This window comes from Mya arenaria, chromosome 9, assembly GCF_026914265.1.
Source record: "Mya arenaria isolate MELC-2E11 chromosome 9, ASM2691426v1".
NCBI classification, from domain to species: domain Eukaryota; kingdom Metazoa; phylum Mollusca; class Bivalvia; order Myida; family Myidae; genus Mya; species Mya arenaria.
Genome location: NC_069130.1, coordinates 56581619 through 56604043, shown reverse-complemented (window position 1 = coordinate 56604043; position 22425 = coordinate 56581619). Strand labels below are relative to the sequence as shown.

Below are 22425 nucleotides of genomic sequence, written 5' to 3'. Positions count from 1 at the left end.
TACCAACTACACATCGATGTACAAAGCTGTTGTTCCCTTGTATATTTTGCTACTTACAATTTTGCTATTTCAATGTATATGATTACCCTTCAGTTATACTTTTTGAAAGAACTAACCGCTTGTGGTATATCAACTAGTGGAACCGTGCGCGTGTGGACTGGCCGTACATCCGGGATAACTTGATGGTGTTATCACTGTTTTGATGCTCTAATCCAATTTTACTACTTGAATGTGTATGCATGAATATGATAACGAACGGCTTTTGTAAATACTTGCTCCAGTATGTGTTCATTTTAACATATACGCTTTCATTTCAAGGTCACAAGCTCACTGTTATGTTTTATATGTTATGTATGTCTGTTATTCATGTCGGAAATTAGCCCATTGAGCTCTGTTCTTGTTAACACATACCCGACTTTAATTTAATAAAGATTCTTCAATCTTGTATCTTGTACATCGCTCACTGATTAAAAAAACACACTCTCGAGACAGCTGAGTCTGATACACCAAATCGAATCGCAAGACCAAGGTTTGAAGTGTTCCGATGAAGTTTCATTAATACTATTATAAGCTGCTGAAATTTGATAAGTGCACCTTTGTGGGTCAGTGTTATGTCTATGTTTGGTATACAACTAAAGAGTTGTTACAGATCATTCACACACTCAACTGTGTAATGTGTTTAATAGGTGTATGTTTGGTGTAAGGTTACCTGAAGAATCGTTACAGATCGTCCACACACTAAACTGTATGATGTGTTTAATAGGTGTATGTTTGGTGTAAGGTTACCTGAAGAATCGTTACAGATCGTCCACACACTAAACTGTATGATGTGTTTAATAGGTGTACATGTATGTTTGGTATACAACTGACGAGTTGTTACAGATCGTTCACACACTCAACTGTATAATGTGTTTTGCAGGTGTATGTTTGGTGTACAACTGAAGAGTTGTTAAAGATCGTTCCAACACTAAACTGTATAATGTGTTTAATAGGTGTACATGTATGTTTGGTGTACAACTGAAGAATTGTTAAAGATCGTTCACACACTCAACTGTATAATGTGTTTAATAGGTGTACATGTATGTTTGGTGTACAACTGACGAGTTGTTAAAGATCGTTCCAACACTCAACTGTATAATGTGTTTAATAGGTGTACATGTATGTTTGGTGTACAACTGAAGAGTTGTTAAAGATCGTTCCAACACTAAACTGTATAATGTGTTTTGCAGGTGTATGTTTGGTGTACAACTGACGAGTTGTTAAAGATCGTTCCAACACTAAACTGTATGATGTGTTTAATAGGTGTACATGTATGTTTGGTATACAACTGACGAGTTGTTAAAGATCGTTCACACACTCAACTGTATAATGTGTTTTGCAGGTGTTTGTTTGGTGTAATGTAAACTGAAGAATTGGCATGAATAACGTTTTTATTTTCAAGATTTTCATTTTGCAAATGAAGTGTAAACATCAGTATCAATATAACAATTTTCAAATGTAAGGACAAAATTACATATCCATAATGAATGTACTATATCTACAAATACAAAATCAACCATTAACAAAGAACACTATAATACAATTATAAAAGGAGCAAAGGAGAACTTTAACATAATTCTAAGGTCCAAAGATAATTCTTAAGAAAAAAAGGTCTGAAATTCTTTTCCAGATTAAAAGAAAAGAGCACTAACTATCAAATTACACCCATCCTTATTTGGTGATATTAAGTGGTTGTACATTAAACCAAATTTAGAGATATTAATTTGACGATATTAAGTGGTTGTATATTAAACCAAATTTAGAGAATGGACTCTGTAAAGACTGCATTTACCAATTCAAGGGCCATAACTCAGGAGTGAATGAGGAGTATCTTTTAAAACGGGCATATAAAAATTCATGCGAATGGACTGATTTTATTCTTTTGTTTTAATATTTCCAAATTCTTAATGGTTCTTGAAAAGGACAAATATGTAATTAAATAAAAGATATAGGCGAGGAACTTTTTAGACTTGGGAAAGCGAAAATGAGGATGAATTTTTTCAATAGCCTAAATATGCAATCTACTAGCATTTTCCATGTGTTATCTCCTTTCTCTTCTACTTCTTCGAACGTCCTGTCTGTTCCTGTCAGATCTACAAGTATCTGCACTAGTCCCTGAAGTTGAGCTGATTTTTTCTGCTGGTCCCTGATTTAGATCCCCGCTAAGTCTGTACAGGTTGCAGATAAATTTTCCAATTGTTGGTTTCACAAAATGTACAATAGTGTCCAAATCAAAGCACGTGTTGTTTTCATAATCCTGAAATACAAATATTTTGTTGTTGAGAGTGGAAGGAGCAAATAAACACTGCAAAATCTCGACCTTATCTTGCTGAATCTACCTATATATCACATGGATTTCTGTTTTATATGAATATCATTGTAAATGAAAAAAATGCAAAGATGCATTGTACATACACATTTTATTTAATTTTATTGGATATTCATTTCAAATAATATTTATAAGAATAAGAGTAATCAAAACTGAAAGCCCCCATCAGCAAAAATTCTGATATAGTTCATGTACAAGAAACACAAAATAAACAAAATATTTTAGTTTATAGTAATCACTTTTAGCTTGATTGTGAAAAAAGCTGAAACTTTATAGAATCACTCTCAATTACGTGTATGCTTCCTGGCTAGAAACCAATACTGATGTCACTTTTGAGAACTCATGAGAAAGTACTCCTGTTGGGGATCGAACCTACAACGTCTTAATTAAGAGGCAGAAACCTACACGCTAGACCAAACTCTCTAAAATTGAGTTTGAAAACCAATGTACTGGTTCGTGTTACAACTTACAATATCACAGGATTCCCTCATGTCGAGTCTAATCTTTCGAAGGAGGGCGTTGCTCTGGTTGTCATAGAAACACACCATGTTGGATGGCTCTGGGCGTAGTTGGGTTGCAGAGGTCCATGTGAGATCAAGGTCATCTTCGTAATCAATGTTATGTATTATCTGTGTTGTAAAGAGGTAGTATTAGTGATATTAATTTTATACCTTTCGGACAAATTTTGACTATTGACATTAAATTTTGTGCATGTTAAAAATGAAAGAAAAGCATCTGATGAACCATTAGATATACAAATTCACAAGAGATGTTTGTGCTTTATGATGCCTTAGTGCTGCTGTGTAAGCAATATGTGGAATATTTAATAAAGGTGTTTAAGAGAAATGCATTAATTATTAATGATTTAACACAATTTTCATGGAAATGAAGGCAAACATTTCAAACTATGACCTTGACCTTTAACCTTATGATCTCAGAAACAATCAGAATTATCTGCTGGTCATCTGAGGGCAACCTACCAATGATGTTTGATGGTCTTATGTCACACCGATCTCAAGTTATTGTGTGAACAGTTTTTATAAGACTGTTGACCATGACCTCAACTTTTGACCTATTGACCCAAATAAAATTGAAGCTTGATTTTCCTTATTCATTGCATTAAAAAGTTATTGTGAAGACAAAGTTTTCATAAAACTGTAATATTTTTTCAGAAATTTTTCATTAAATAGATTAAGAAAAAGAGATTTAAGTTCATAATAATTAGTTTAAATGTATAAAGTCAAATTCATTATACAATGATTGTGAAACAAGTATTAAACAATAATGTATATTAATGACTTTCGCTGGCACTCGATGTAACATTAAGCAAACGTATGGTCTTGTGTTGTGGCTAAAAACCGGAGGTAACTCAATTGTCCTGATTGGTGACAACAAACCCAACTCACATACACCTAGGCCCAGGTTGCCTTAGTGGGAGGGGAGTGCACTAACCTCTGTTCAATGACACATTTTATAATACAAAACAAAAGATAACAAACCACATCAGTTTCATAGCTAATCTCATCCTGAGACTGTGACCTCTTTACTGTTCGACCAGATGATGTCATCATAAGCCTCTCCTAGAAAATATAAGAAAGTTAGTAAGCTGTTGAGAATTACTCATCTTAAAATTCTGATACATACTTAATTTTCTGTTTAAATAATCAATCAGTATTACTAAGTAGTATGGAAACAACAAGAACTGAAATTGGTAAAGAAATTAAAATTAACTAAATTTTATCCATTCTACATATCCATTCTGTACATTTGGCCTTTTCTTGAAACAGGTACATCAATTCTGCTTTAGAAAAAAATAATACACTTTTGGTACATCATATTTTCTGACACTATTTTATATATAAAGGTGCTGCATATGAACACCAATGCTAGTCTTCTATTTTTTTAAGTTGAAACTTGGGCATAAACTTACATTATTAAAGCTAGAGTTATGGGCCTTGCTGTACATGTGTGTATTGTCTCTGGCATCATGTATACCAAGTGTCAAATAAACATCTTGAGCTCTACCAAAGTTAAAGTGTATACACGAGGCTACACATCAAAGCTAAAACAAGAAAGCATCTTTTTTCTATGAAAAACAGAGTAAAAAATATGAAACCTGTTTTGGTGGTCTATGGTCAAGAACTTGGTTTTCCACAATCTCGTATTTCCCTGATGTCTCTGAGAGTTCCTTTATCTCCAACACCCTGGAAAGTCAAATTGTTTGCTAGATAGAAAATCAAAATAAAATCTTAGTTTCAGTTTATATACCAGTAAATTGATGAAGAGTGATCAAACTGATCATATGGAATTCACTTCTGCACGTTTGTCATATATGGATATAATGTTTAAACTTACGTTGACATATATACGTATATATGCAACTGAAAATGAAGTATTTTATGGCTTTTACAAATATTAAGTACACTTATGTACTTATGACACTTATGGCCAATTCACAAAAACGATTTGTTTCTATGTGTACAACATAACAAATTGATCCATAGTGAATTATGGTATCAGCCTATCATGTAATGGGCAATGATTTTGTACACAATGACTGACAATTTTGTAACCAACTCATAGGTACTTGGTACTCGTTTTAACCAATATGGCATCATCTATCTGGTATCATGGTTAGAGCCACAGATTATCTGACAAATTCATTTAAATGTCTCCATAATCATGCATTGGAGATGTTTCATTAACAAGAGCACTTCAAATGGATGCCAATGCTCATCTGTTTTTCATTTTTTTAGTTGATCCAGAAGCACTACACAACAGCAATAAAAATCTGAATTATTATCATTGATACTGTAGGCTTAATGCCTCAAGTTAAAGTTTTTGCACCAAACCTTTTAAGACAATCAAGGGAGATCACTCCACAGTTATTGATATCACAGTTACTGACCTTTCAATACATGTTGGTATTGCCACCGATAACATATGCACTCCAAGAATAAAATATTTGCATAAAAGTGACAGAAGAACAACAATTGCTTGACAATTATATCTTTTTTCAAACAGACAAGCTTTATGAGGCTATAAAAAATACATTCAAATAAAACCAATGTTAAACCCTTCCCACATTACCTGATGCTTCCTGATGCTGTGGCCATATAGAGTATTCTCCCTGAGTTGTCTGGATGAAATTGACACCAATCTTGCTCCAAGTCAACTGTATCATCCACCAAGGTGCCATTTTGAGCCTGTTAAGACAATGATACAAACTCAGGGCTCATCCTAGACAGAAATTTTAGGGAGAAGTGAGAATGGGGGAGGGTGCGGGAGGGGGGGGGGGGTCCCCCCCTGCATGTCGGAAAATTTTGAGATTTTAAAAGTCAAATGGTGGGTTCTGGTGTGTCCTGGACAGCTTTTCTATGCATTTAAATAGGTGTAAAATAAATAGGTGTTTAAAATGTTTTCAAAATAGTCATACTGGTTGTTTTTAGTTGGAATTAATTTGTTGTATATACCTTTAAAAAAAAAGTCAAGTTTCAAACATTTTATTACATGCAAACCTATCATGCACACATACATATATATCAGAATTTAAATACATGATAAATAAATAAAATAAGCTTATAAATACAAACAAAACTAGCTGAAATCAAACAACATGACATCAATTGTAAAAAAGAAAAGAAAAAAAAAGGTCAATATATCATCACATCATAGTTCTCAAAACAAGAAGCACTATACACTCGATCAGTCTACACAATGTAGGTCTCAAGGTGAGATTCATCAGAGAAGCACTATATGATATACTAACAGTCTACATATGATATAGTTTTCTTTGTTTAGCACTTTTCCACTTCAGTAGGGCTCTATTGAAATCAAACTGATTTAGGGGTGGTCCATCCTCCCTGATTCTCATCAGAGTGTCCAGGTTCTTGTTATTGAGCGAGGTTCGAAGTCTTGTCATTATGCGATTCTGTGTGGAGAACCCACGCTCACACTGTACACTACTCATGGGGACAACTGCACAGCACTTCAGGATAATTACAATGTTAAGTAGTTTGCTGGCAAACTTACACATACACACTTGCGTAATATCCAGTAGTCCAAGTGTAGTGTAGGCCTTGGCCACTAGTCTCTTGTACTCAGAGTACTCAGACAAGCACATCTCAGGACTACCTATGAACGGTTTAAAGTGTTCAACAAGGCATTTAAACTGGACTAATCCATACTTGGCGATTGACACAGAACTGGCAATATTGCTTGGCACCAAAACACTCATACTATCCACAATCGGTATGTCCTGGAAACGGTCCCGCACATTCTCGACAACTCTGGATATATACTGTGGTCCCAGTCTCCCTAACAGTCCTTTCTGTTGTCTTAGCTCCGGCTTGAATCCTGCCTCATCCTGGCCCTCCAGTATCTCCTCCGGTTCCTCCTCAGGCTCCTCGACAGGATCAAATCCATCAAAGATGACGTTGCACTGTATAGTGTCCAGCACATTCCCGCTCTCTGACTCACACACTGGTCTGTCATAAAAGGTCTTCCCATCGACTTCCTTCACAAAGCCTGCAAGTTTATCAGTGAAAGCACCATCACACTCAATTAAGTCCTCTAGGCTTTCACATGTGGAACTCACTTCAGTGTTTACAGTGCCGAAGTCTAGGGACTTTTGATTGAAATTTCAATGACATTCGGGTTAGGAATGGAAGGACATCCATTAGTAGATGAGTAAGGGCGATGAATCTGAACTGAGACACCTCATGAAGAAGGCCTTTCACTGTAGGTTCTGTAGTGGCATCAGCCTCTAGGCACATGACTAGAGTAGGGTAGGTCCTGTAGATTGCCCTCACAGCTGCCTCAAGACTCAGCCAGCGAACCGAGTGGACTTCAGCAAACTTCAACGTGGGGAGGTTCAGTACTGTCTGTATGTCTCGGAAACAGTTCGAGCGCAGGGCAGAGTTGTGAAAGTACCTGAAGACATTGGTGACCGTCCTTGAGAAGTATTTACTAGGTTTAACACGATTGGCTGTTTGTCAATCGAGCTGACAGGCGGGAGGGGGAGTCGCTCTGTTTTGACAAGCGTTAGTTCTTAGCGATATCGACTTCTTGATCTTTGAAAAAGTCGGCGAAGTTGACTTCGCTTTGATCTTAGAAAATATTGAAGTCGCCGCGGGCAGGGCGACTTAATCACCTAAGTCGCCTGGTATGATGAGCCCGGGTACTATACAAACATTCATTGAGAATTAGAAACTGTGATAAAATCAGAAACATACGAGGGATGATCTAAAATAACAAGGATTTTTCATGTAACTTCATGTAACTTCATGTAACTTCAAAATTATTCATGCAATTTGCTTCTTATGTATACAAAACAAATTTCAAATCTGCTACCACTATGTAAAGTTTCATCAAAATGTTTTTTTTATTGATGGTATTTTTAAAAAAGTCATATCAGGGTATCTGGAGAACGTCAATGCTGTGTTTTAAAGTCAAATTCAGATAATGTTCAGGGTGATTGAAACTTTTCAATATATCCACAAATTGTCTGTTCTCCCACTTCTGCATTATGTAGTGATTCCGTTTATATGTTGGTTCCATGTATTCTATTAAAACCCCAGTACTTATAGTACTTTGCTCTTGATAACAGTTTTCTTAGTTGTGTATATTGTGTATGAAATACAATCCTTATTTGCTTGATTCGAAAAAAAAAAACCCAACAAATGAAGTCCAGTCAAACAAGGTGCATAATGGCCTTTGGGCCAAGAGAAGGCAAGAGATCGTTAGGTCAAGAATAGAAAGTTTTACCTGGAAAATAAAATAAACATTGCCTGAACTGAGGCTATTAATTTTGAAATATGTAACTAGCTATTCAGAAATATCAATTTGAAAGATCAATCGTATGATATCATTGATATGTGTGTTGATATATTTTAAAAGATGAGTCCTTTGTGTATGGCATACAATCTTCATTTGCTCCATTTGAATCAACAAATCTATCAAATGATGTCAAATCTAACAATTATTCTTTTTAATCACAGACATGCCTAGAAAAACAAGTAAAATGCTTTCAAAAACTTCAGTATCACATGTTGTTAACAAATTTCAAACTGTACAGAAAATGAATATCTGCAGAACAGAGGGTTAATTCACTGAGCAGAGTACATGAAATTTACATGTTTATTTCATGTACATACATTTACCTGAACATTACAGAACACATTACCTTTCATACATGTACCTTTAATTTATCTTTGAGTGAGGCGACTTGGAAAACCCCCCTTTGACCCATTGGTGAAAAGATACAGTGCCAGGGATGCCCTCCGATCTTGACGTCATGGTGAAGGCATTGGACCTCAAACAATACTGGTGGACACTCTGTAATACAGCAAGGTCCTGTTTCAATAATTTATCTTAGTTGTAAACCTTACGCTGTTAAAGAGTGCTTGGGGACACCTGTAAAGCTACAGGCAGAATCTATGCAATAAATGTCCTTACAATATTTTTTATCAAAGTGCAGTTAACACCTTAACAGGGTTACGCCTAGATTTCAATGGCCTTACGATCTTTATTGAAACCGGCCCCAAGACAAAAAAGTAGTGCCATGCAATGTGCTGAAACAGTTATATACTGTATAATTTAAATCGTCAATGGTCCTTTTATGCAATTTCTATATAATAACCAATTTTATAAGTTCTTAAAGGCCTAGTTTAAACCCTTCTATAAGTGACCCCCCCCCCAAAAAAAACGTAGTATTTGTACACAACCTCTGTTAATTGATCTTAATCTTATTGCCTAATTGTCTTATCAGATCTCCAATCTGAGTATCCTGCTGTGCAATTTTCGATATTTTATTATAAAAATGGACCCTAAATGGCCCTGAGCCAATAAACGAATACACAGGAAATTGGCCCCTTCTGTGACACCAGTGCAATTAACAAGAGATGCACAGCAGGCCCCAATTTCTCGAAACTTCTTAAGTTTAACAAGCTTTAGTAGCTTATTTTAAATGGTCAAGACACATACTTAAATGTCATTTTGGTAAATGAAATATGGATATTTGTGAACATCATACAAGAAATTTCTATTAAAGTTTGAATAACTCTAGATGAAGTTAAAATTACACAAATTATAGATAAAGAGAAATAGTGAGATTAGATTAATCCTGTTATAAGGGACTTAAGAAGTTTCGAGAAATTGGGGCCAGGGGATTATCATGCCAAACAGGCCTTTATACGGGAGCAATTATGTATTGTAAGCAAAATTACTTTTACATTCAAATGATTAAATAGTGTGATAATCTACCTATAGCATGGCTTCATCGTAATTATTGAAAGTATTTCATCACAAATGAACATGAAACACAAATAGTGTACTAGTATATATTTTAAAGGAAAAAACAATAAATATACAAACAAGACCTGTCACAGAGACAGCACACTCGACTTTTCCACCCAGTTTAAGGATTGCAAATTTTTGTTGAAACATGCATGGATCACTCTTAAATTAGATATCATGCAAAACCTTCGACAGAATTTCCAAGTTGAAAAATAAACGGCCATAATTTGCATTATATGCAAAAATAAAGTTATCTTACTTAATCAAATGAGTATGATGGATGGTTGAGAACTCTTGTATAAATTTACAATGCAATACATGAAGAACCTGTACGTGCTGAGAAACTGTATAACTAGTATGTGTGCTTAAAGCCCAATATTTTGTATTATAAGCAACAGTGTTATCTTACTTGATTAATTAGGTAGGTTGGATGTATGGGAACATATGTGTAAAGTTTCAATCAAATACATGATGTATTTGGTGAGACACTGACTTAAATGAACTTCCATGCAAGACCTTAACCAAGGTGTGACACCGACCCTAGGATGAGTAGTATAGCTGTCTTTTTTCTTTAAATATTCAAGCTAAAAAATGAAATTTAGTAAAGAATGATCTAAAAACCATGGCCAACTTGTAATGCATCAAGACATGACAACTTTCTCTTACCAGTTATTTTGATATTCATAGGCAATCCTTCCAAAACAATTCCATTGGAGCACATTCTAGGTGAGTCAAGGTCATGGTCATACAACTTGTACTGAAACAACACGCAGAAAGCAATAATACTTTAAATATATTAGAAAGTATATCAAATGACTTTTTATTTTATTTTTACTGATAAAATATAACTTATACTTTTGAAATAGATCTTGGAGAAATTAAGTAATAGTTACAGAAATTAGGTAATAGTTACAGAAATTAGGTAATAGTGACAAGACTTTTTAAATTATTATTTAAAAAAAGAAAAAGAAAAGGCAAATACTTAGTAAACATGACACTGAACTACATTGTTTGAGCCCGCATCCTCTTTTGTGAGAGGTGAACACCTATACAACTAGACCACACTCACCCTGGTCAGGATTGACCATGACCATTTGTGTTGGAGGTGGACACCTATACCACTAGACCATTTTCACACAACGAAGGGCAAGCCTTAACAGATCATTATACATATGCATAAAAGCTTTATACATTCAGCATAGTCAAATAGCCGTCAAACTCACATGCTCATTGATGTACTCAAAGCTGAAGAATCTAATGATTCCTTTCCCGTACATGACAAACAGCATCCCGTGAGACAGACTGGCACTTATAATGCCAGGTCCAAACACCTGAAACATTAGATATTTAGATTATACTAACTCTTTTTAGCTCAAATGCAAGCATAACTAATAGTTTAAAGAACCACACTCAAGTCTGTTTGCTGATCAAATACCAGTACTGACTACTGAGTTTGAGAGGCCACGGGAAAGTTCCCTTGGTTTGTATAGAACCTGATGTCTTGGGTGAGAGGCTAATATATATTCATCTAGATCCCTCTTACCCCTTTATTAAATATTTATCTGTAAAGTTTGTAGACAAGATATACATGTATATGTAATTTTATACAACATGCAACTCGTAGTTCATGAAATACATACTGGGGTACGGAAGACCTTAGGTTCAGTTTAGTGAAAAACAGGAAGGCGAAAATTGACCTTGACCTTTAACTTACTGATCTCGAATCAGTTGGGGTCATCTACTAGTCATGAACAACTGGCATATCAAGTATGAAGTTTCTGGATCCTAGCGTTCTCAAGTAATTGAGCGATATAAAGTGTGATCTACGACTGACTGACTGATTGACAGAGAGAGCAAAATTCATTAGAGGAGACATATATACCTACTTACTGAAATGGAGTTGAGCACAACATGTAAGTTTTTCACATCAGTAATTAATATCTATACATAAATGTGTTTACAAGAACAAGTGAAAGTGTTTTTTAGGATGTAAATCATTAAAATTAATCTGATCTTGTAACCTACCCTTTTGTCTACTTCAAACATGCCAACAAATGTAAGCGGGAAAGCATCGAAGACAGCCATTACTATCGAGCTTGTCATCAGATTACCTGTCTAAATTGAATGATGAACAAAGATGGATAAAATTGTCAATAACAGTGTTTAACATTACATATGACTCAAGCATTGCACACACACATTTCCTCATCTTTATCTAGAAATCGTAAAAAAATGTTGGTGAGTCAGATGTGTGATACATGTGTGTGTGTTACATAACAGAATTTGGTAATTTCTCATATAAAAATATATTTAATTTAAAAAAAAACATGCTAAAAACTGAAATTACAATTATAACTGTAACAAATGTTCCACTCAGTGTATAATAATGCAGCGACCCAGTACATAGACATGTGGAACAGTGGTGACAGTGAAAAGTGTCCAAGTACATACACTAAGTAAGTTACAATGTGGGACAGTAGAACATGTCATACGCATGTACATACAATTCTTTGAAAGCGAATGGACCTCTCTGGTGAAGAGGAGACAGACTTCACCACAAACCTTCTGTTGGGGTCTATCCACGATAAGTATCTAAAACCAAGGATTAGAGTGTGACTTTTCACAAGCATTACCATGTATATATAACCCCTTTCTTCCATAATTAAAAGAAGAAAAGAACAACAATTATGACCAACAAAGAGTCTTTAAACCCTTTGGGTCACAGGTATTTTTGCGAGTTTGTCAGGAAATATCAAACTATTAATTACTTTTTCTTTTTTTAATGAAGGTAAAAATAAACTTTAATGAAGGTAAAAATAAACAATAGGACTATTTTAGAGTTTGGGTTCACTTGTGCTAAAACATTTGGTCAGAACACACATAGAAGGTAATCATGACGTCCTTCTGACTTCAGATACCTTGTTTTCATACACTGATGAACTGCAATACAAAAACATTTAATTCTTAAGTAAAGCATAACAATTATCAGTACATGCACACATACATACCGGTACTTTGTGCTATATTAACAAACTTACTTAAATTTGACCAACTGTGAAAGGAAAATGTCCTTGAGAAGTTGCCCTGTGTCAAGGTCATAAAAGCAGATACTTTCCCCTTTTCTGGCTGATTGCAGTGTGACTAGGCAGGGGCGGTTCTCAAATTCAGTGAAATTGTCCTGAAGCAAGATAAAGGAAACTTTAAGTAGGCACATTGTATGATTTTTTATTTGATAAAAGCACGCACAATAATTTAGATACAAAAAAACTTTAATTGGTCGTTTATGTAGTATGAGGCTATGGTAGCCTAATTAACTACAATACATCATTTTTGTTTGTTTATGTATTACACTGTTTTAATGAGAAGATTTTAAGTATTAAACTCATACACTGTGCTCCTGAAACAACAATAGATATGAATAGTTCTGGGGACCGCTTCATCCAGATGCAAAGGAGCAGATCTTTCAACAATTAAGTGGCCATGTCATCAAGAATCAAGATAATGCGATACTACATTGTTATAACGAGAGACTAAGTCATTATATGCCTAGAGGTCATTATGATGTGATTATTTATAAGTAATTATTATAAGATACTAAGTCGCTGTAACAAGAAAGTAAGACTTATTAAAATAATAATGCTTGACACTTCCTTATATAAGTTTCTGTACACTAGAATCAATATGAAAAAAACTTAAATTTAGTTATCACGATTGTTGATGAAAGTCTCCACCGTCATGCTTTCCCAACATTTTACTTACATGGAAACATCTATATATCAAAGCATCTTCCGTCTTCCCTGTGTCTGTCTTGGGAAGTTTGTACATCTGTCTTGGAATGTTATCTCTTCCATATCTTACATTAAAAAGAAGATCGGTTTCAAAATAAAAATGCACGAGTATGTTATAAAAAAATAAGATCAATTGAAAAGCAAAAAGTTAAAGCTCTTATTACAGAATTTTAAGCAAAAAGTTGGAAAGCTCTATTTTGTAAAAAGAAAGCAACCTCAAAAAGGTAAAAATATAACTTATAAATAACAGTATACATTACTTTTTACTATTCTTTTTTATTAATTTTTACCCAAAATGACAGACTTTGTAGTTGTCACTCAGTATTCTTCCACTGAAAATACAACATAACAATTTGAACTAGATTTTTAACATCTATATTAAAGTTACATTCATTATTATGTCAGGTTACACAATCCAAGCTACTGCACTATCATCATTATGAATTATCATGTACATGGCACAAGGTATTTACATACTATATAAAGACAGTTTACAAAAAAAGTAATCTTTCAAACGATGTACAACTATATAACACATAAAACTATTTAAAGTAAATGACTGTCTGTTTAATTAAACAACACTCTGAAATTTATTAATATACAATAAATAATTACTTATTAGTTTCACTTTTCTTCAGAAACCACTGGATAACATTACCCTTCATATTTAAAAAAAAAAATCTTTCAAAGATGTACAAGCTTTTTTAAATACTATATAAAGTAAATAACTGTCTGGTTAAAAACATTCTGAAACATATATACATACAATAATTACTTATTAGTTTCACTTTTATTCAGAAATCACTGGATAACATTACCTTTCATATTGCCAAGCTTTATTTGAAGATCGTGTCCACACTTTCGTGAATTCTCTATTCCCCTTAAACAAGAAACAATATAACCTTATTTTAGTGATTCTGACATCATGACAACATTGTACAAGGTAACAAGATTTAAAACACTGAAGACGTAACATCTATATCCTGGAAAAGACAGCTAAGAGCCCAATACGGCGGGGCCTTTGGCATCCTTTCAACAATCGCACATGTATAAACCAATACAGAAAGAGCTAGGTCCATCTAAGATTCCACAGGGAGTCAAAAAGCTTGAAGCTCTTTTTTTTCCATTTTGAAGCCACTGACTTTATTTATTCCTCTGTATGTTCAAAGGTCCCCCAACAACATTTACACTTATGAAAAAGAAAAAAGGATGATATATTTTGTGTATAGAATTATTTTAATGAAATATTTCTATTTAGTCATTGTTTACAAGCACTCAATAACTATATCCATTTGCCATATGCTTAACATGAAATGAAATATTTAATATTAAGGTATGAAAAAGGGAATCATGTACATGTATGTTATCAAAGGTACAAATCTGAGAACCTTTATCACTTCAATTGTGTTAACTTACAAAATGGAAAAAAGTAATAAAAAAGGTTAGTTGCACATTGCATACTGTTGTGGTACAGTATATTGTTTTTCAAAGATATGCCTGATCAAAAGTAATGTTTTTTAACCCAAGCTGAACATGTGACTGTGCTGAAGCCTCAACATTTCATGATCTGCTGCAATGTATTTACGTTATTTAAAAAAAGAAGGGTATTATTAATGTAATAATTTACTCACCTTGCAGATTAGTGTTCTGAGACATCTAAATGTATTTCTTCTATAGGTGTCAGCACCAATTTCTCGATTCCGAAAGGTAAACACAACATTCGTCATATTTGTTTATAATTACTATCATGATGAAATTAAACATAAGGGAAGTAATCCATACATTGCAAATTTCGGGTTGCTTATGTTCGTAAAGTTGTTTCCCTTGTTTGTAAAAGCGCCATGAAGAAAAATAACGTTTCTGAGTGGCTGGTTATTATTGTATGGGGCGTTTTCCACTTCAGTTTATTTTTAGTAAGGAAACTACATGTACTAGTATCTGACAGAAGAATATACGACAACATTGATGAAAACAAGATGGACATTTCGAAAATAGCGAAGCAACTTGTTAAGTCAGTAGCGTCAGCAGAGGTATAACTATTTCCTTTTACATTTTATCTAAGTTTGAGAAGCTTTTGACCTTTTATCAACACTTTTCGTCGTTTATCAAAGAAAATGTTACATAACTTTAATATAAATGGTATATACATGTACTGTGATATGTCATGTGCCTCTAATATATATATATATATTGCATTTGATTTTCCGGCGAATGGAAGATACAAATTGAGATGCAATGAGGTCCTGATGCTATACCCGACTATCCTAGCTGTTTTCACTTACAAATTAGTTCTTTTTGCTTATTAAAACAATATGAATATCCTATAAGCGTAGAATATGAATGGCAAATACGCTATATATGGCAGCAGTTGAACCTAAGCAGTCGAAATATATTGGGTTGGTGTATTTCCCAACAGCTTATCCTGGAACATTATTTTGATCACTGTAAAGACAATAACACCACAGCTTGTCTTAGATGCTACCAGTCATTATGTTCAAGGTTGTTAAGACCCTTAATCGCTATACCAAGATAAGTTAAACTTACAAGTTACACACCCACAGTTAGTTTCAACAAGGGGTCACTGCAGGACGGTACCAAAGGAGTTATTCTTCCCCCTTTGGATGCTTTCAAGGCTGGGATTGCGGCTGCCCTAAAGTTTAACAAAAATACCGACTTTTTATCATGTGGATAAATCTATCTGAATACATGGCCCTGCATCAATACTTGAAGAAGTCTGGCTGCTCTGCAGGCTCCACTTCAGCTTACACTCCCTGTCAGTGTTTACAGGAACATGACATGGCGGACATGTTTCCATGGTTAACCCACTAATATATAATGCAAAGTGCCAGATAAGGGAGTCATTGCCATCTGGGACCACCAACCATTTTCATATTATGCTCTTTGGTATGACAAAGTCAGACAGGTCATTCAATCAGGGACCTTCAAGTTCAAGGCCTAAAAAAAAAATTGTTTGGTTAGGGTTACATCCTTTTCAAAAATAGGTAGGGTAGGTAGGCATTTTTTTTTTTATTAGGCTACATTTAAGAATGTTATTTTCATCATTGGAGAATGGTGTTAAAGTTATCTCCTGTATAAGCATTTAAGGTTTTAAACTACACATTGAAAAGCAATTAAAAAAAAAGAAAAAAAGAATTTTTTTTTTTTTTTTTTTTTAGTTTTTCATTTTTTTTTCAAACTGACTATAAAAACGGTAGGGTCGGCGCCTATTCCGTAGGTAGGGTTGGGTAACCCGAACCAAATGTATTTTTTTTTTAGGCCCAAGCACTTAGGTTGACACTGTACCATTTACACAGGTTGCTCTCTGACTCCGAGTGGTTGTCAAAGTTTAATCTTTTACCTTTCAGAATGTGAAAATTGGTTCATTCTGGGAGAATAGCACATGCATCATCGTGTTCCTGCGTCGGTTTGGATGACCCTTCTGTCGCCTTAGTTCAAGGCAAATCTCCGAGTTGAAACCTCGGCTTGATGACAACAATGTTCGCCTTGTTGGAATCGGCCTTGAGGAACTTGGAGTAGAAGAGTTTGTGAAAGGGGAATTTTTCAAAGGAGGTGCAGTATAATTTTTCTTGTTAAAATAAAGAAAAGGATGTTACAAGTATAATATGTGTACCTTTAGTTTTGTTAAAAATGAAACATAATTTGAACAAGTAGCTAAACAGATTTTGAATGAATTTGAAAGTTATTCCCTTGTGTTAGTGTAATATGATGTCAAACAGATTTTTCCTTTATTTTTTCATCTTCATTTACTACACCTTGAAGATTATCTGGTTTGATTTTGCTTTTATAATTTTTAAAGTCAATCAATATGAAGTCACCTACATATTGTGACTTGACAAACCACAAGGAATTTGTAAGTCTGAATAGTGTGGCATCATCTCTCAGTGTATACAGTATTATTATTTCTTTTCAGAATTGTACATAGACATGAAAAAAGAAGCATACAAAGCACTGGGCTTTAAGAGGTACATATATATACATGTATATATACATATATTACAATTATTTTCCCAGTAATGTTGTGATGAAATCTTAGATTTAAAGGCTAAGAGTACATAGAAGAATAAATTTCAATTTTGATATGCGTCATGTATATCTTCTTAAATGTCATAAACATGACAATGCAGATAAAACAGTTTGAACAATTAATCTGAAAACTTGATTAACTTTACTTAACTAATTGTTGTCTTAAATTAATGCTTGATCCAATAAGCCTTTTATTTTTTTGAAATTGTTGATAAGTGTTGGGACAAGTGTGAGGTTGGGTACCTATATACAAGTTCCCTCATCCCCATCCTCCCAGGGATAAGGTACCCATTCACCAATCTTGCTTACTGTTCCGATATGGTTCAACCCCGCATTAAGGTATTTTGATGCATATGTGGTCTGTCTGTGTTGTTTGTACATTGTGTGTCTCTCCTTCAGTGTCTGTTGAGTCTTGGCCTTGTGCCTTTAAATGGGATCTTTGTTAAATCTTACACTCCTGACCTTGTCCCTGTATCTTCCATCAGAAACTCTTTCTCTAAACTCAATTTTACATTACAGTTCTTCTGGTTTTCAATGATCTTTTGGTAATTTTGCATGGAGTGTGTTGAAACTCCTTAAAAATGAAAACATCATTGGTCAAAACAAAAAATTGTGGGATAAGCTATCCTTGTTATTAATATGAATTACTGATACAAGAGGTTTAAACCCATTAAAGTACACAGCCCCATGTGATTAGTAAGGGTTTGGGTTAGTCACCATAAATGAATAATGATTTGCACTTGAAAACTGATTATGTACTCTAAATGAACTTCTTTGTTTTAGACTAAACATCTTCAATTTGTGGCCATCAATCTTCGGCAAGAAATCACGGGAAATGAACAGTGAGGTACATGTACATAAACTCAAAATTACCAATATGTAATGTCTAGCGAGTAACAGTGTGAAGTGCTCCTAATGCAAGACATCAGGGGGGCGATTCATAAGTCGCTACTTGACCCTGTAGTGGACACTTGAATTAGAACAAATTATTGTTTTTACAACCAAATAGACTTGAGTGTGAAAGTATGCTTGTTCTACTTCCAGTATATTACCATAAGTTTAGTTTAATAAGTGACGAAATACATACCCTTAATAGTATATATCAATTTGTAAGGGCCGTTTTAGGTTTGGAAACAAATTTTGTGTAACAATGAGACATTAAATACAAAACTAGTGTTGCAAGTGAAATTTATGAGAAACCTATTAAAACTCTCTCCCTAAATGATTAATATGATATGTTACAATATTAAACAGGCTTGTTCATGATCTGGTAGTAAATGGAAGCAAACCATATTGACACGTATTGATGGGCCCATAGTTAGAAGCAAACTCTGTTAACATTCATTGAAGGATTGGAATAAGAATTGAACCATATTAAAGCTCATTGATAGGCCTGTAGCTACAAGAAAAACATATCAACATATTTATTGATTGGTGGGTAGATATTAGCAAACCATATTAACGTTCATTGATGGATCTGTAGTTAGAAGCAATGCTAGATTATGTGTATTTTGAAGGAAATGCTATTATGTTCTTTATGATTTAGAATTATTTTGCATTTCCAGGCGAAGAAAAATGATGTTGGAGGAAATATGGCTGGGGATGGGATGCAGAATGGTGGGGTGCTGATTGTGGAGAAGGGTATGTTTCTAGTTCTTGAGCTCAGTCTGGTACACTTCCAATGGGTCTTAACAGGCCAATGTCTTGAAACTTCTTATTTAAAGCTTAACAGGCTTAAGTAGCTTATTTCAATAAGTCAAATTACATTCTTAAATTGGACTTTAATTAATGAAAAATAGTTTGTGATAATCATGAAGATAATTCCTATCTAAAGTATAAAAACTCTTAAAGAAGTAGATATTACTCAAATCATTATAAGACAAAAAAGTGAGCTTAGCTTAATACTGTTATATGGTACTTAAGAAGTTTCGAGAAATTGGGCCTGGAGTAGAAAGTCAAACCAGACTTGTTTAACTATTAATGCCTTCCCGTGGTGGTATTCATAAAACAAGTCATTTAAGTTCCTAATTTTTTCATAGTCAAATTAAAAGAAAAGTTTTAGTGTTTTTTACATGAAGGTATGTATTTTGAATCAAATCAGAGATAATATGATTTTCAGAAGTTATTATTTCATATGATAAGCGAGATACGAAAATGATTTAAGTAAGGAACTGACTTAAGAGGTTTTATGAATACCACCCCTGGACTGGAGATGTGTCTTATACAAGCCAAAAATTGATCTGCATTCAAAATAAATTTATCTGATTACTGTTTACCCCGGTATACATGTACACCAATTTGTTATCTTTTTTAAAGGAGGCAAATTGTTGCTTAGCTTCAAACAAGAGAATGCTTCAGACCATGTGGAAAACAGTGAAGTCCTGAAAGCACTGGGCTTATCAGCTGAGGATGGGGCCTCAAGTGGGGGTGAAAAAGGTGCTGAAGGAGGGGCCACAGGGGGGCCAAAGGTTGTGTGCGAGGAAGATGTGTGCAGACTTGAAAAGTAGATACACGTAACATTGTGTTCAGTGGATTTAATATGTAGATCGTCAGTGTTGAGAAAGTTTTCAAAGATGGTACTATTTTGCTTTTTATGTACATTTAGTGAATGAACAAACTATTATGATTGTAAACTCTGTGTTTGGTATACATGTACTCATTCAAAATACACATTCAGCATCTAGAAAGAGTTGAAATAAAAGTTAGTTCTGTTTTATTTTTAACAAGAAATGTGACTTAAATTGAAAGAAACAGTTTTAATCAAATCTGTTGGAAATATACAGTAATTCAGTGTAATATATTTTTGAAACATTTCTTAAAAGCAATCTAGAAGTAAAAATAATATACAAATATTTTACTTATTAGCTTGGAAATATGAGCTGCATTTAAAAGTAAATTACTGTTTTGTTACATGATACTGCATGATATATAATGACGTCATGTGATAAACTGTTTCCAGTCTATAAAAAGACCGGTCAATATGGCTTTTTATTCTGTGTTCAAAATTTGCTCTTTGTCCAATCATGGGCTGTTTATTTATAGATCATGTAATAATAGCTATTTTTTTCTAATTAGGCATAATCAATTTACTGTTTTGAATGCTCATTGTTTGCAATTTCTTAAAAAAAGTCTTATATATACCAGTATACAGAGTTCGCAGTATAATGTAATACCAAGTTTTATGTTAATAAAATTGATCATGATAAGGCTTTGAAGCCAGATATTATATAGCATTGACCATTATAATGATTCATAGTATAAATCATTATAATGGTCAAACCTATACTCTAACATTTGGTCAGCTCATAAAACTCAGTGTATGAATTTCATACCGTTAGGAGTTTTATGAGCTGACCAAATGTTAGAGTTTCCAGCATGTTGGTGCTCATTGGTTATAGGCAAAAGCTTTAGTTGAAATGTCGGAACACCAACTTACCCAGTATACTATTTTCTAAAATAATGCTCATTTTATCTGCTGGATAATAATCTATTGAAATTTCATTGAATTGTCTCCCTTTTTGTATGATCACAGGGCTTGGTAACACTGGTCATGACCTGCTTTTATTGTAACGCTTAGGTAGGTGTTGTTAGTTTAATTATTATTTTTCATTAAACTTTTGACAAATATATAATGTATATTAATATGTAAATGTTAAGTTTCAAATTCCCTTGATAATTACAATTGTCTTCATAAGATGTGCCGTGTGATGCTAATTTCTGTAACCAACTTGCTTGGTGGAAATTTGGTTGATGTTTGCCTTCTTAAGACCTTTGTAAATTGTTGATGTAAATTAGAAATTAAATTGATTGTTTTGGGCATTATTTCATATTATATTGATTTTGTAATAAACCCAATGGACACGGTTTATTTTTTATTTTATAAAACTGGTTCAAGAGTTACACTGTGCTTTTGAAAGGTGACCTTATAATTTCAAAATATACTGGCTCAAGGGGCACTCAATGCTATTGCACGGCGACCTATTAATAGCAATGATTCTAGTTCAAAGGTGGCATAAGGCTATTGAAAGGTGATCTAATAATATCAAATCATACTGGCTCAACAGTGACTCAATGCTATTGCAGGGTGACCTTATGATATCAATGGTACTGGTTCAAAAGTGGCATAAGGCTATTGAAAGGTGACTTAATAATTTCAAATCATACTGGCTCAACAGTGACTCAATGCTATTGCAGGGTGACCTTATAATATCAATGGTACTGGTTCAAAAGTGGCATCAGGCTATTGAAAGGTGACCTAATAATTTCAAATCATACTTGCTCAACAGTGACTCAATGCTATTGTAGGGTGACCTTATAATATTAAGTGGAACTGATTCTAGGATGACATCAGGCTATTGAAAGGTGACCTAATAATTTCAAATCATACTGGCTCAACAGTGACTCAATGCTATTGCAGGGTGACCTTATAATATTAAGTGGAACTGATTCTAGGATGACATCAGGCTATTGAAAGGTGACCTTATAATTTCAAATCATACTGGCTCAACAGTGACTCAATGCTATTGCAGGGTGACCTTATAATAGCAATGGTACTGGTTCAAAAGTGGCATAAGGCTATTGAAAGGTGACCTAATAATATCAAATCATACTGGCGCAACAGTGACTCAATGCTATTGCACCATGACCTTATAATATCAATGGTACTGGTTCAAAAGTGGCATAAGGCTATTGAAAGGTGACCTAATAACATCAAATCATACTGGCGCAACAGTGACTCAATGCTATTGCACGGTGACCTTATGATATCAATGGTACTGGTTCAAAAGTGGCATAAGGCTATTGAAAGGTGACCTAATAAAGACTAATAATAATAAGACTAGCTCAAGAGTGACATTATGCTTTGGAAGGATGACCTAATAATATTAAGTGGAACTGATTCTAGGATGACATTAGGCTATTGAATGGATA

At 34.0% G+C, this 22425-nt stretch overlaps 2 protein-coding genes across 2 annotated transcripts; one reads left to right on the top strand and one right to left on the bottom strand.

Annotated features, from left to right (window-relative positions):
- Positions 1 to 1445: 1445 nt before the first annotated feature.
- Positions 1446 to 15180, bottom strand: LOC128202878 (DDB1- and CUL4-associated factor 17-like). Its single transcript, XM_052904048.1, has 15 exons — positions 15084 to 15180; positions 14271 to 14332; positions 13743 to 13784; positions 13424 to 13517; positions 12703 to 12842; positions 12169 to 12256; positions 11690 to 11779; positions 10888 to 10995; positions 10331 to 10421; positions 8568 to 8704; positions 5459 to 5574; positions 4485 to 4572; positions 3868 to 3948; positions 2839 to 2997; positions 1446 to 2296 (listed from the first exon to the last, which is right to left on the bottom strand). The coding sequence occupies exons 1-15, from the start codon at positions 15177 to 15179 to the stop codon at positions 2081 to 2083; spliced, it is 1608 nt and encodes a 535-aa protein (XP_052760008.1). The 5' UTR covers position 15180; the 3' UTR covers positions 1446 to 2080.
- A 149-nt stretch (positions 15181 to 15329) lies between these two features.
- LOC128245660 (prostamide/prostaglandin F synthase-like) lies at positions 15330 to 21362 on the top strand. Its single transcript, XM_052963874.1, has 6 exons — positions 15330 to 15482; positions 16818 to 17022; positions 17384 to 17435; positions 18280 to 18343; positions 19062 to 19137; positions 19813 to 21362. Exons 3-6 carry the CDS (start codon positions 17398 to 17400, stop codon positions 20001 to 20003), a joined length of 369 nt encoding a protein of 122 aa, XP_052819834.1. The 5' UTR covers positions 15330 to 15482; positions 16818 to 17022; positions 17384 to 17397; the 3' UTR covers positions 20004 to 21362.
- Positions 21363 to 22425: the final 1063 nt, after the last annotated feature.